Source organism: Protopterus annectens, chromosome 7.part0 (assembly GCF_019279795.1).
Source record: "Protopterus annectens isolate FY-2018-M chromosome 7.part0, PAN1.0, whole genome shotgun sequence".
Lineage (NCBI taxonomy): Eukaryota > Metazoa > Chordata > Ceratodontiformes > Protopteridae > Protopterus > Protopterus annectens.
Genome location: NC_056739.1, coordinates 1,254,375,659 through 1,254,390,468, shown reverse-complemented (window position 1 = coordinate 1,254,390,468; position 14,810 = coordinate 1,254,375,659). Strand labels below are relative to the sequence as shown.

Sequence of the window (14,810 nt, the reverse complement as noted above, 5' to 3'; positions counted from 1 at the left end):
TATATCACACTAGCTTTACACTCTGTTCATAAGTAGTTGTTCTAGGCTACCTTTACTAAACTCCTAGCTCTAGTATCTACCCCTTTTATTTTTACTGACCTTAGGGTCTAATATCTCTACTCACCCCTCTTAGCGTCTTATTCTCCCTTTGCTTAGCCTCTCACCTCCCTGTTACACTCTCAGACTTTACACTCACCTGTTGCCTCTCTTTTTTCACTGATTGTCATCTTGGACGCAGGTCTCCTTTTGTCCTTTCCTCTCTATATGACTCTCCTGTAATATCTTCCTATTTATTTCCCACTCAACTCCTTATGTTCCCCTGCTATTGTATCACTTGTCTCTCTGTGCTCTTCCCCTGACTTCACTCCTCCCCCACTTACTCTGCACATACCTGCCTATCTCGCGGGTTCTGCAGTTTCACCTCTCACACTTATCTCCCCTCCCCCCACAACTGCCCAAACCTTATAAATATACCCACTCGTTAACCGACGCCATCTTTTCCACTTTCGCCCCAGACCTGGTTGCTGTCCACCCTACTCAGACACCTCTACCTGCAGTAAGTTGTGCTATGTACACATTCTAGATTATGTTACCTGTATTTTGGCATCTTTATGTTTTCATGAGCTGTATGTGTGCTGTAATGTTTATTTGGCTGCTTTTAACTCTGTTCACAAATTGTTTGAACTGTTACCAATAAGCTATGTTGCTTTAGCGTTAGTTGTGTTTTACGCTTACCCTGAAGTGAGTTTTTCCCTTAACTTTACTGTTTTTAAAGGTTGTTAAGAAAACTAGATTCTTTAGAGATTGGCATGGTTTTATTCTGCTATATTTGTTACATAGCGGCCTTAACCTCATTGCTTACATATTAAGAACTGTATAATGTGTTAGGTAATTGATTCTTGTTCAACAATAGCGTACACTGTGCTCCATAACGCAATCTCTCTGCCATGCTACTAGCAATCTCCTTCGCCTGCATCAGCTCAACCTACCTTATATCTAAGATTGCATATTGTGCAAATTATCTTATTTGATATACAGTAGCGCACATTGCGCTCCACACTGTAATTTCCTTGGGCACGCTATTTCTCTTTAGCATTCTGCTCGTGCGCTTTCCTCAATTGGGCGTTTATTTTTTCTATCTGCTGTTAAAAAGCAGCCTTTATTTGACTACTAGCATAATTTAACTTAATTACCTCCCAACAATGTATACATGGTATAATTTTACTCTGATAAATAGTAGCAAACAGTGTGCTTTTTAATGCAACTTTACCGCCCAAGCCAACTTTCCATCGCTGTTCTGCACGTGGGCAATCAACTAATAAGCGTTTATTATTAGTTAGAGTTCTGGATAACAAAAACGCTCTATCCTCTCATTATTTGTCATTATTTACAACATCCGGTTCTTTTACTACTCTATACCATTAAAAACATGAAAAATAGGCCGCGTGTATACCCAATTCCTTTATTGCATTAGCGGAAAGGTATACTGCTGGCATTACTTATAATTTGCTGCAGTAATCGCATTTTATCTGCCAGCGTTAACCCATGGGACATACAATTTGTGCTATCCATTACTAAAATCAGCCTGTTGAGCTGCCACTATATATTTGCCACACTCGTATGCTATTGTTTTACATCGAGTTTAACATATAGTAAATTCACTTTATTAATGTTTTTGCCTGTGTAGTATACTATTATTTCTCCTGCTGAGATTTGTTATACAATAATGTCTGTTTAAAGGTTTGCTTGTTTTGTCTAGCTATTACACTGCTTCCCTCACTACCTGTTTCTCTCTCTCTCTATATATACTCTGCAGCTCTGGGTTCCTTTTTTAGCCTGACTCCCTGAAACTGCCCTGCCTTGACTCACATAGAAGCATTCTTGGGGCAAAGAAGTCACCTATCAGCTCCCTGAGAGTATATCCAGGAACACTCATACAGAAAGTATGTTTGCTATAGTCAACTAAAGACTTTATCCTTAATTTATACAAATCTACTTTGCCAGGTTAGGTGTGTCTCCTGAGTTTGGTACGGTAGCAGCCATTCCCCACCCCCCACCCCACTGCAGTCGGCCATATTTCCCACCTCCAGCCTATTTCATACTCCAACTCCCATTATTTTTACTCTGCCTGCTTAACTACCATATTAGCTCCTCTCCTCTATCTCTTCATTTCTCCTTCATCCTGGATTTAGCTTCAGCTGCGGCACACTCCGCAATTCTGGTAACTGCCCACTAGGTGGCGGCTCTGTACCTGCTGTATACCTTATATCCTTTCACTCTTCCTTTATATCGCACTAGCTGTACACTCTGTTCAAAAGTAGCTGTTCTAGGCTACCTTTACTAAACTCCTAGCTCTAAGTACCTACCCTGTCTCTTATTTTTGCTGTGACCTTAGGGTCTAATATCTCTACTCACCCCCCTTAGCTTCTTATTCTCCTTTTGCTTAGCCTCTCACTTCCCTGTTACACTCTCAGACTTTACACTCACCTGTTGCCTCTCTTTTTTCACTGATTGTCATCTTGGACACAGGTCTCCTTGTCTCATCCCGCTCCGTTCTCCCTACGGGCTCACTCCGCTCCCCTACCCTGCCCCTAATTCCCACCCACCCCCCAGGGTCCCTACACTTACTCCTCCCTTACCACACCCCCTCTTACACCGCACCAATCTCACTACCCACATCATTATCACATCACACCTCCCACAACACATTACTATTAGACACACCCACCCCCAATCTGCTCTGTTCCACTTCCCCCAATACTTTCACCACTACACCATCGTACCTACCACCCCACACATCCAACTACCATCTACTAACTCTAAAATGTCAACATCTCCCTCCCACCTCCTAACTCAACTACTTCTCATTCTCACACTACTTCTTTCTCTTTTTACTGTCTATCTCTTAACCTTATACGAACAACCACTATACTCCTCCACCCCCTTTCCCGCAAAATATACTTCTACATTAACAATTGACACTATTCCCATCTCTCTAAATTTTACATCATCACCCATCTACATAGTTCCCAAATTTCACAGACTTACACCCATTAAATATAATCATTCCAATAACAAAAAACAACCTAACCATTCTTACAAACTACTTTATCATAAATACATTACTCACCTTCACACCCTACTTGATGGAGACATACACCCAAACCCTGGGCCTATTCATACCTCGACCACTGACAAATATACCCCAATTAACAGTAGCACCATAACCCCTTCCAAGCCAGCAAACTCTCTCCTCATAGCACATCTCAATATACGCAGCATTAATAATAAAATCCCACACCTTCATGCCCTACTAGATGTCCACCAATTTGATATCCTATGCCTATCTGAAACATGGCTTAAACCCACAATCAAAGACAATGAAGTCACCCCTCCTGGTTATAATATCATTAGAAACGACCATACTACCAAAAAGGGAGAAGGGGTTGCAATCCTCCATAAATCCACACTACAAATTAGTACCTTTGACCACAACTCACCCTTAGACAACAAAGCTGAAATTCTGATCACTAAACTTCAGGTCAACCCTAATAAAGCCATTAATGTCATCTGCCTATACCTACCACCTGGTAGCAATATTAACACTCTCGAAAATATCCTGAATTGGCTTACTATCAACCTCCCTCAGGAAACTATAATTCTAGGTGACCTTAATATTGATTGGCAGTCCTGTAATAGTTCACACCTCTCTACCCATATCAACCTATATGGCTTTACTCAAACTATCAACTCCTCTACCAGAACTCACAAGCCCAACAACAAAGAAACTATCCTGGACTGGATACTTACTAATAATCCTCTGCATTTCTACAAAGTAGGAACCCTCCCAGATGATCTAAGTGACCACTCCCTAACCTATTTTATTAGATCTAAAACCAACTTTACACATCCCAATACGGCCAGAACTGTTCGCTCCAAAAAACAATTTAATCATGATCTATTCCTTACAGAACTTAAACAATGCAATTGGACACCTCTAAAATATCTTCCACTTGATGAAGCAGTATCATATTTTAATTCCACATTCTTATCCATCCTGAACCACCATGCCCCACTATGTTCTATTAGATGTAAAGCTAAACCAACTCCCTGGCTCTCAAACACTTCAAGGCATAAACTCCATCTGAGAAACAAAGCTTGGGTTAAATGGTGTTTTACAAAAAAGTCATTAGATCACTTAATTTTCAAACAACTAAGAAATGACACTAAAAAAGCCATTGTACTAGATAAAAAGAACTTTTACCTCCAAATACAGCAAACCCATGTTAATAAACCACAAATGTTCTGGAAAAGCATTAACAAACTTCTTCATCCAGGACAATCCAGTCACCCCTAACCCTCTAGGCTCGAACCCAGATAATCCCATCGACACTGCCAACTCCTTTAACTCCTTCTTTACCAATGCCATCCAATCTCTTGCTAGTCATCTTGCACCAGACATTGCAAACCTTCCTAATTCATCTGTAAATCCTCCACCTTCCTTTCTATTCCATCCAGTGCCCACATCCACTATTTGCTCTCTACTACGTAAACTTAAACCTTCCACCCCCTCAGCTGACCAACTCCCAGCAGAATACCCTCAAATAGGTGCTAAATCTATAGCCTACCCTATATCCATTCTTATCAATAGAACCATTAGTGAAGGAAATATCCCGCCCATCTGGAAGATTTCCTATATCATTCCTCTACACAAAGGTGGGAACTCAAATGATTTCTCTAATTTTCATCCCATAGCCTTGCTATCTCCCCTCACAAAAATTATGGAAAAGTGTATTCAGAAACAACTACTCAACCATCTGCTCCAAAATAAACTTCCGGCTGTCAACATGGCTTCAGACCTTACCATAGTACCACCACTGCCCTGCTATCTTTTACAGATTGTATTAACAATAATCGTAACAGCCTTCATTCCTCAGCAGTATTTGTTGATTTATCCAAAGCCTTCGACATGGTTCATCACCACCTGCTCTTACACATTATGCAATCTCTGTCCTTAGACCCATTAACTATCAACTGGTTCAAATCTTACCTTGATAACAGGAAACAAGCAGTACTCTGGCACAATAATCTATCAAATCTCCTACTTATATCCCTTGGTGCCCCTCAGGGCTCCATAGCAATTCCTTACTCTACCTGCATTCAATATGCAGATGACTCCACCATTATCTGCTTAGCTACCTCTCTAATTGAACTGCAAACCTTGACCCAGAATGCATTTAACACTGTGGAACAATGGTTTACTAACCGCTGCCTCCTCCTTAATCCCAAGAAAACAAAACTGCTACTCTTCTCCCCAACACATAAGTCCACCCCCATACAATTTTCACTTACATCCAACAATGGTACTGTTATCTCTCCAGACCCAACTACCAAGCTCCTAGGAATAACTATTGACAACAACCTCAACTTTGACACACATATTAACACCACAATAAAAACGGTCAACAAGAAACATGGATCCCTCTATAGAATCAAACCTTTTCTCACTACAACAGCCAGGACTGCTATAGCCAGAACTAATCTCATCTCTACTCTACGCCTCACCCATATTCACAAACCTTTCTAAAACCAACATTAACAAGCTCACTGTATCATATAACATTGCTAGATTTGCTGCTGCCTCCCCTTACCATACTCATCACTGTCTAAAACCTTTTACAACTTGATTGGTTAGAATTTCATCAGCATCTTCATCTTTCTCAGCTTACTATTGCCCATAAAAGCCTGTCTCAACCCTCAAATACTCCTTTTCTCTCAAGTCTACTTACCCCCTACCATAATCCTAAAAACTTACGCTCAGCTAATAAACTACTGTTTAACACCTGTAAAGCTCATAACCTAGCAGGTGACTCCCTCTTCTGTAACACTGTTGGTAAACTATGGAATCTACTACCTACTGAAATTACAACTCTCTCCTCTCATACACTTTTCAAAAAGAAGCTCAAGCTTCATCTCAAAAAACACTGGTTATGTTCCTGTATTACCCTTGACTAATTGCTTTATCCTCTAGCATTAACCACCTGCATCAACTTCCATTCACTTTCTAACCTTTTATTTATATTTTCTTTTTTCTGAATCCTGGGACTTCAGTCTTCATAAGTCTTCTTAAGTCTTCACATATATTTCCTTATTATCAACATTGGTAACTGCCTTCCACACTATACATTGTATATATTCTATAATGACTTTTTTTTTTCAAAACCTTACTTAAAATGTTTTTATCATATTATTCTCTAGACTTTTTATGACCTTATTTAAAATGTGCATCTTTTATTTTTATTATTATTATATTTCTCTTCTTTTCTATTTTGTCATTTTATATGTTGTTGTTGTTTTTTATCTATATTGTTTTGCACATGGAGCTTTTCTCCCCGGGCCTCTACTGAAAATGGACATGTATCCAGCTAGACTATCCCGGGTCAACAAATGTAAAATAAAATAAAATAAAATAAAATAAAATAAAATAAAATAATAGTTTTGATTACTGTGGTTCATTTGTTTTATCAGACTTCTAATATTTTGGGTCTTATTGACTTTCTGCAATCTCTTTCATTGATACAAGTCTATCCATTCTATTAAATCAAGCAATTTTTACCTGCGATCATTTTCCTCTAAACTGAGGTCACATTCTTTGTTCTCCATTTTCTGTGAGCATTCTACAGAAAGTTCCAGAACATCTTCCTGTGACACATTCTCTTCAGCTACATCCTGCGCCATTTGTTGGTCTTTCATATGGGAACTCACCAGCCTATTACTCCACAATATTGACTGCGTCAGAATTGCCACCATTTCCTGCTCCTTCCCTCGCTGTGCAACTCCAACTGAACTTTTGTACTGGTTTCCTAGCGAAGGCTACAGAATTTATGTGGCAACTGACTAGGTGTTTCATGTTCCACTTGTTTCTCCTTAATTTAGGGACTTGTTCCATCATGCTGTGACATTTCCAGAATTGGATTCTCTATACTAAATCCTTTACTTTGAAAGTGATCCATAACTTCAGTTTCTATTTCTTTAATTTCTCCCTTAATAATCTTTTCTACTTTCCCCCTTGATTTTCTTACTTTTTGTATTGTGAAATTTTACATATCAAGATGTATTTGCCAGTATTTCTCTTCAAATATCTTTGGTATTTTTTTTGTATTGATTAGTTTTGCTTTCTCCTTTGCATAAATATTGAACCATATTACATCTCCTTTTTTTTCCCATGTTCATATTTCTTCTTCAGATATCTCTCTCTGTTTCTCCTTACTTTGGGTTCTGTGTTAGACTTTTTACACTAAAATCCTTCACTTTGCAGGTATTCTATAACTTCAGTTTCTGTTTAACTTCTACTTTACTGATCTTCTGTTCTCCGTTCTCCCTTTGTGATCTTATTTTTTTGTATCGTGAAATTTTCCATATCTGGGTGCCTTTGCCTGTATTTATCTTCAAATATCTTTTGAGCTGTTTTTTTTGTATTGGTTTGCCTTTCTCCTTTGCATAAATATTGCACCACACCAGATCTCCATTTCCCATGTCTGTATTTCTTTTTTATACCTTTCAAAAATCTGCAGGTTTTGTTCTTTAAATTTTCACACTTCATCAGTCACTTCTTTTTTCAAACGGCCCAAGGTTTCCTGGTCTATACAATGTTTTTCATATACCTGTTGCATTAAAGAATACAAATTTGCATTTGAGGCTTTTAATAGTTTTTCTTGTGCAAGTATGTTTCCTTACACTTAATTTACAGATGGAAGATATTCAAAAAGATTAAGAGACAATTATTCTGGGCTTCTTGCATAATAATAACAATACATAATTTCTTTCTTATCCTCAGTTGTCCACTCATCATTTTTATGGCTTGTTTTTTGGTCCATCAGTTTTTGTGGACTACTTACTTCTACAACAGGGAACCACAATCCCCCTGAGCCTGACCTAACCCCATTGTTGGAATGCTTCCTTGTCTTGAGGATTCTATACCGTCATTTTTTTCCAGTCCTGGCACCAGTGCGCATCCCAGGATTGGGCACTTTTTTATCATTGGACTTGTACATTCAAGCTTTTATTTTTTAACCTACTTCTATGCATGATATATGCTATATATAATACAGTCTACATATCAGTGTCATCTTGTTGAGATTTTGTAAAAAAAAAAAAACAAAGGTCCACTTTGTGAAGGTACACACCAAGACTTGAGGACTTCAGGATGAATTCAGTTCCAGCAATACTACTCCCCTTTTCTTGCTGATTTCATACTCTCTCCATTCAGACCCCTTCTGCCCTGGAACTAGAAAAGGAGGAGGAGGGGCATATACAGATTTCAACTTGCATCTACAATAAGGCCCTCATTACTTTGCCACAGTCAAAGTCCAAAGTAACCAACAAGTATGGCAAATATAGAGAGGCACTAGATCTCCTTAATGGACACAGATCTACAGGAGGAAACCTTTCCCATTAGAAAGGTTGTCTTACCTAATCATCATACTAAATGGTTGCCATCTTACCATGCTAACCACTAATTTAAACAGATTGTAATCACTACACTAAAGCTCAGAATCCTCATGTACCTGCAGTTTGTTGTGAACAGCAGTTTCTCTAAAGGAAACTTTTTTTATTTTACGGCTCTTATCCCTAGACCTGGGGTTTTGAAAACTCCATGGCTATGACCTTGGACACCTAAGAAGATGACTCCCTCCCCAATGGTACACATATCCCTTGGTGAAAACCTTTAAGAATAACTTTACTCAGCTGGTTAATAATAGTCTTTTTATCAAAAGTTTTGCAAATCTAACATTAAGGGGCTAAATGTTTGACACTTCACCAGATTACTCAAGGACTTGGCTGCCCAAAGGACAAATTATGTCTGCTTGAATTAAACTTCTGAAAGATGGATACTATTTCTGAGCTTATCTTGCAAACTGCTTACATGCCAACAATACAACAAACATTTGAGATAAGCACAAAAAAAACTCTGAAAGATAAGCAAACAGATAAGTCTGTAAACAAGTTTAGTAATTTACACACAATAGCAGGAGTGAGTCAGGTAAGGAGCACAACAAAACAAGCCAGGCCTAGCAATTCTCATGCTTGCAGAAAATGGAGAAAAACAAAAATAAGAAAAAAAAACTGACTTGCATGATGTTGGAGCAACATCACTGGTCACAAAGTAAAATAGAAGCATCAAAGGGGAAAATCCAACATGCACAATCAAAATATAGAAACAAAACACAGACATAATAAAATCAGAGGACATTTTTATGCAAGATGGATCAAGCAGCAATACAAATTTGGAGAAGGGTGGGATGTGTGTTGTATTAAGGGTAAGGGAAGGTGCTTTAGCATGGGCAAGTTTCCTGTGCAGAGCTGACTGAAACCTGCAGCATCCAGTCCTAATGGTTTTGAAGGGGATGGACCAGACCACATCAGATAAGTATGTGTACAACCAAAGCTTATGCATGTTTTCACAAAATTAAGATCAATAAAAATGATAAAAAAACATACTGTGTGAAAAGAAATAAGCTATCATGTTGAAGCTTGACAAAGGCATGGCAGTTGACCACAATTTCCAGCATGTGGTGTAGCTTCTGAACTTGATGTACCTGTTCCTCAAGATCAACTGAAGTAGAAAGGAAGTAGTTCTGAAAAAGAAGAGCATTTTAATCAACTAATTCTATCACAATGTAATGAAGTATCTGATAAGAATCAACAGTCAACACAGCAAAAAATCTGAAACACTATAATCAAAACAGATACCTTTAACTGGGATGACAAGTACATGGTCAGATGTACAGCAGTCTACATGTACAGGATAGTAAAGTGCGTAACATCTAGTTCTCAAAAATATGAAATAAGAGACTAGACAAAAGTGGGAGTGCTATCAGCTTTACATTCAAGTGGCACTAAATTCTACAGGAAATTGTCAACACAATGGACATATGAAACTCCAAAAGAAGGTAAAGGCACCAACAATTTAAATACCTCACAAATATACTACTTCCCTCCTTTTCATAAACTAAGTAGTATATACTACTTCCCTCTTTTTAGAAACAAAGTATTTTGCCTTATCTTGTGAGGTGCATGATTATGTACAAATAAATTTAAATGCATTGCAAAATATCACATACCTGTTTTGCTATTACGCATTTCAGTTTTTTTTTTTTTTTTTTTTTACTTAACAGCTTTTCATTGGCTTTAGAATTCTTAAAGTGGCAGTTATTTCAAAATATGTGACATCACTGGAGCACTACTAAAACAACAGGAGTAAGAAATAGTTATTCTTAAATTACAAATTCTGGAACACCATGCTCCCTCTCGCACTGTTAGAATTAGGAACAAACCTGCCCCTTGGCTCACAAATGAGACTGAGAAATAAAACCTGGACCAAATGGAGACATACTAAAAACTCTACTAATCATCTAAACTTTAGGCAGCTTAGAAATGTCACAAAAAATTAATATTCCTTGATAAAAAAAACTATTACCTCACATTCCAACAGACCCAACATCAAAACCCACAAAAATTCTGGTCAGGAATAAATAAATTGCTACACCCTGGACACTCCAAAACACCTACCCCCACTAATTTGACTCAAAACTCTCCCAGCCAAATTGCTAATATTTTTAACAAATATTTCTCTGGAACAGTCCAATCATTAGCCAATACCTTACCCCCTATACCACCTGTTACTACTGCTGAGTCACCCCTGCCAACCAACTTACCCCACACACATTACACCTCCAACCTGTCCCAACATCCCATATACCCAACCTACTTCTCAAACTTAAACCCTGCACTCCATCAGCTGACCTTCTACCAGCTGAATACCTGCAAATGGCAGTTGGAATATTTGCCTACCCAATTTCTATATTAACAGAACCATAACAGAATGCTCCATCCCCTATCTATGGAAAGTCTCACACATTATTCCACTCCATAAGGGAGGTAACTCAAATGAGCTCTCTAAATTCCACCCCATAGCCCTAATTTCCCCATTAGCAAAAATTATGGAGAGATGTATTAATTAACAATTACTTGATCATCTCCTCCAAAACCACCTACTAGTGGACTGCCAGCAAGGCTTTAGGCCATTCCATAGTACTACAACAGCACTCCTATCCTTTTCAGACTGCATTAATAAAAACCGTAACAACAACTTACTGTCGTCAGCCCTCTTTATTGACCTCTCTAAGGCATTTGACATGGTGAATCACCAACTATTGTCAGATATCCTAAGGACTTTCTCATTTGACACCCAAACAGTCCAGTGGTTTAAGTCCTTACTTAGGAAACAGACACCATGCAGTATTCTGGGACAAAAAAATATCCACGCAACTCCCTCTCTCTCTTGGTGTCCCTCAAGGCTCCATTCCGGGACCTCCCCTCTATTATTTTCATTAATGATCTAAAAACATCCATTCCACAGGCCACTTGTATACAATACGACGACTCGACATTAATATGTAGCGCCTCATCACCTGCAGAGCTTCAAACCAAGACCCAAACAGTATTTAACTTGGTTGAAAACTGGTTCCATCAACGCAGTCTCCTCCTTAACCCCCCCCCCAAAAAAAAATTATTGTTCTCTTCCACTTTAAAGTCCCCTGCTATTAACTTTACAGTCACATCCAACAATGGGACTAAAATAGCTCTCGACTTGTCCACCAAACTGCTAGGTGTGACTATTGATAATAATCTGAACTTTGACAAACAAATTAACCTAATTATTAGATCTGTTAATAGAAAACTTGGTTTCCTTTATAGACTCAAACCCTTTCTCACAGCTTCAACTAGGTCTACTATCGCCCAAACACACCTAATCTCCACCCTTCTCTATGCCTCTTCAATCTATACAAACCTCTCCAAAAGCAATATCAGCAAACTGGCAACATCTTATAATAACATAGCCAGATTTGCCACTGGATCCCCATTTAGAACCCATCACTGCCAGAATCTCAAACTATTAGGATGGCTGGAATTGCAAAGTCAGGTTCTTATACAGCAACTTACAATCATTCATAAGATTCTGCATCATCCCACTAATACTCCCATTCTCAGCAACCTTATTAGCCAATACAAAAACCTAACAACCCTAAGATCTGCAAATAGGGTACTAGTATCTACCTTAAAATCCAACAAGTCTGGGGATTGCCTGTTCACTAACTCTGTTGGTAACACTTGTAACAAGCTTCCAAGTGAACTAACATCCCTCTCATCCACCCCACTGTTTAAAAAGCAACTAAAAATCTTCCTAAAATTACAATGGTTATGCACTTGCACCAACCCAGACTGACACTATTCATCTTGCCTGACCACCTTTCCCAGTTGGTATACCTCCCCTCCGTTTTGTTTTTCTCTCTACTAATCTACTGAAGAAACACACTTCCTAGGGAACCAATATAAAAAAAAATGTTTCTTGTATCTATTTTACAAAATGTTTTTAACTATAAATGACTATCAATAATGTTTATATTGTTATGATGTGCTCACTATGCTTTTCTCCCCGGGCCTCTGCTGAAAATGGACATATACCCAGTCAAACTATCCCGGTCAACAAATGGAAAATAAAAAATAAATAAAATAAAACATTGCAATAACAGCACTTTATCTATTTCTGTTCAAGAACTGAGTAGGTAGCTAGATTTCTAAACTACATTCCAAACCTAGAAAACAGTTTTATGGACTGCCTGGCTAATGTCAATGCACTAGACACTTCTTCCTCTGATAACTCCTGATAATTCATCTAGATTCGCCTCTAACACTGTCATTTGGAAACCTCCTTTGGAATAACTCAATGGTCATTTATCTGGACATTTTCCTGAAAACCTTAGTATTTCTGAATGTATCATGAATACTCCTCTCTCTGTTTTTGGACAGTTACTCTGAATCATTAATTTTGAACAGATGTCTGTTGATCCAAATATTTTCCCATGCACAATATGATTAAGAAATGGCTTTGGCCACTTACAAAGGCTTCAAAACCCTCTGGCTGCCAAGTTTCATCTTGCTTCTCTCTCTTTTTCCATCATCTCCTTGGATTGAACCATAAGACACTAACAAGCATCTTGCTGTTAAACATTATCAAGACATTGTACCAGCATGCATGCAATTCAAGCCCTAGTGATGTGCAGCAGCTAGCTATGCACTGTCACAGTAAGACTGAATAGTCTCAGAATCAGTGCATACTTAGATGATGGTACAGGCTTAGGCCACTAGGAGCAAAGCAAGAGGCTATGGTGGGACAAGGCATTTCATTTCTTGGAATGATCAAGACTGTTTTTTTGCACCAGTAGAAGCCTAATAGTGACACACACAAATGTATGCCCATCCAGTGACAATCTATTGAGCATTTTAGTCAAACAACAATGGAATGTATGCCCATCCAGTGACAACCTATTTAGCATTTTAGTCAAATAATAATGGAAGATGTAATAGAATTACAAAGGACTGAAGCCCTCATTTTGTCATGCTAAAGAGTTCATCTGGCACATCAATATTTCTATGTTGTGATTGCTTGAGAAACACAACTGACTCTCACGTGTGCTCATGTCCAATTCTTCATATATAACCTGTGTCCACCATGATCAATACTTTAAAAAAAAAAAATCAAAGATGATCAGTTATTTATTGTTGAGTCTTTCGGCTTTTCCCGGTTAGGGGTCGCCACAGCAGAACTCCGGTCCGCTAAAGATTGGTAGTTGATTTTTACGTGCCGAGTTACCAGCCCTGACGCACAACCTTCAACGAAGGTACGCCCATTCAGGCACATCTCCATGCAGAAGACGCTCTAGCTGAGAATCGAACCGGACAGCGTATTACTGTGAGTCAACAACGCTACCGCAGCACCACCGCGAGTATGATCAGTTATTTATCAGAGTGTAAATTACTTATTTTCATTCCTTAATCAGATGGTTGTTAGCACAGTACTTTAGAGGACTTCTGGGGGAAGCATCCTTCTTATTGTATTTGTTAAGTAAAATTTCAGCTTGCAGCTTTCTGATAATCACCCCCAGAAATCTCTCACATCAGGTTGGTAGTAGGACTGAATACCTCCTGTTCAAGTGCACTCATGTCAAGTAGGCAAACCGTCAAATGTCCATCCTTCAGGCACAGAGAGAAAATGTGTGGGCATGTGTGCGTGTGTGCGCGTACTCATGTGAGAGAGAAGACAAACATAGGCAGTGATTTAAATATGCATAACTGGCATCAAATAATATATGACGGGGGATTAATCCATAAAGGCATATGTTAAACTATCTTTCTGTTATTTCTAGCTTTGGTTGCCTGATATACCTTCAAGTGCGACAAGATGTTGCGAGGCAGAAGGCTCGTCTAATCATGGTGCAACTCACAAGGCAGATGATGTGTGCAAGTGTGTATAGCGATGCTTGTCAATCTGACTATGGTTTGAAGCCAGTGTGGGGGAAAACGTACTTCATTCTGAGTTAGGGTATTCCATAGTCATTCTGATTAGGAGGACTGATACTATTACGTATGAAAGTTTCACACTAATAAAGCTGTCTAGATTTTTGACCAAATGTACCAACTGTTCAAGATACTTTGTCCAAATTTTCATTACAGTATCTGCAGGTTGAGAAGTTTGCTCACACAACCGCAACTCCCTTCCAGTCTTTGTGAATTACAATGAACACTGTAGAGCCATGGATACAGCCCTTGCTCTGACACTCTTCTGGCAGAAGTAATGGCCATCGGAGAAAGACTTTTCCAAGATACAAATTTCAGGTCTACAGTAGTACCCAGTTCAAACACAGGAAGATTAAGCTTCTCTAAAACAAAACACAAAAGTATTAAAG

The 14,810-nt window shown here is 38.6% G+C and overlaps 1 protein-coding gene across 1 annotated transcript in view; it reads right to left on the bottom strand.

Annotated features, from left to right (window-relative positions):
• ZWILCH (zwilch kinetochore protein) overlaps window positions 1-14,810 on the bottom strand; it is a 1,326,642-nt gene that overhangs the window by 270,576 nt on the left and 1,041,256 nt on the right. The window contains exon 15 of the mRNA XM_044077868.1: window positions 9,502-9,638. Within this exon, the coding sequence (XP_043933803.1) occupies window positions 9,502-9,638 (137 nt within the window). The remainder of the gene's footprint in view (window positions 1-9,501; window positions 9,639-14,810) is intronic.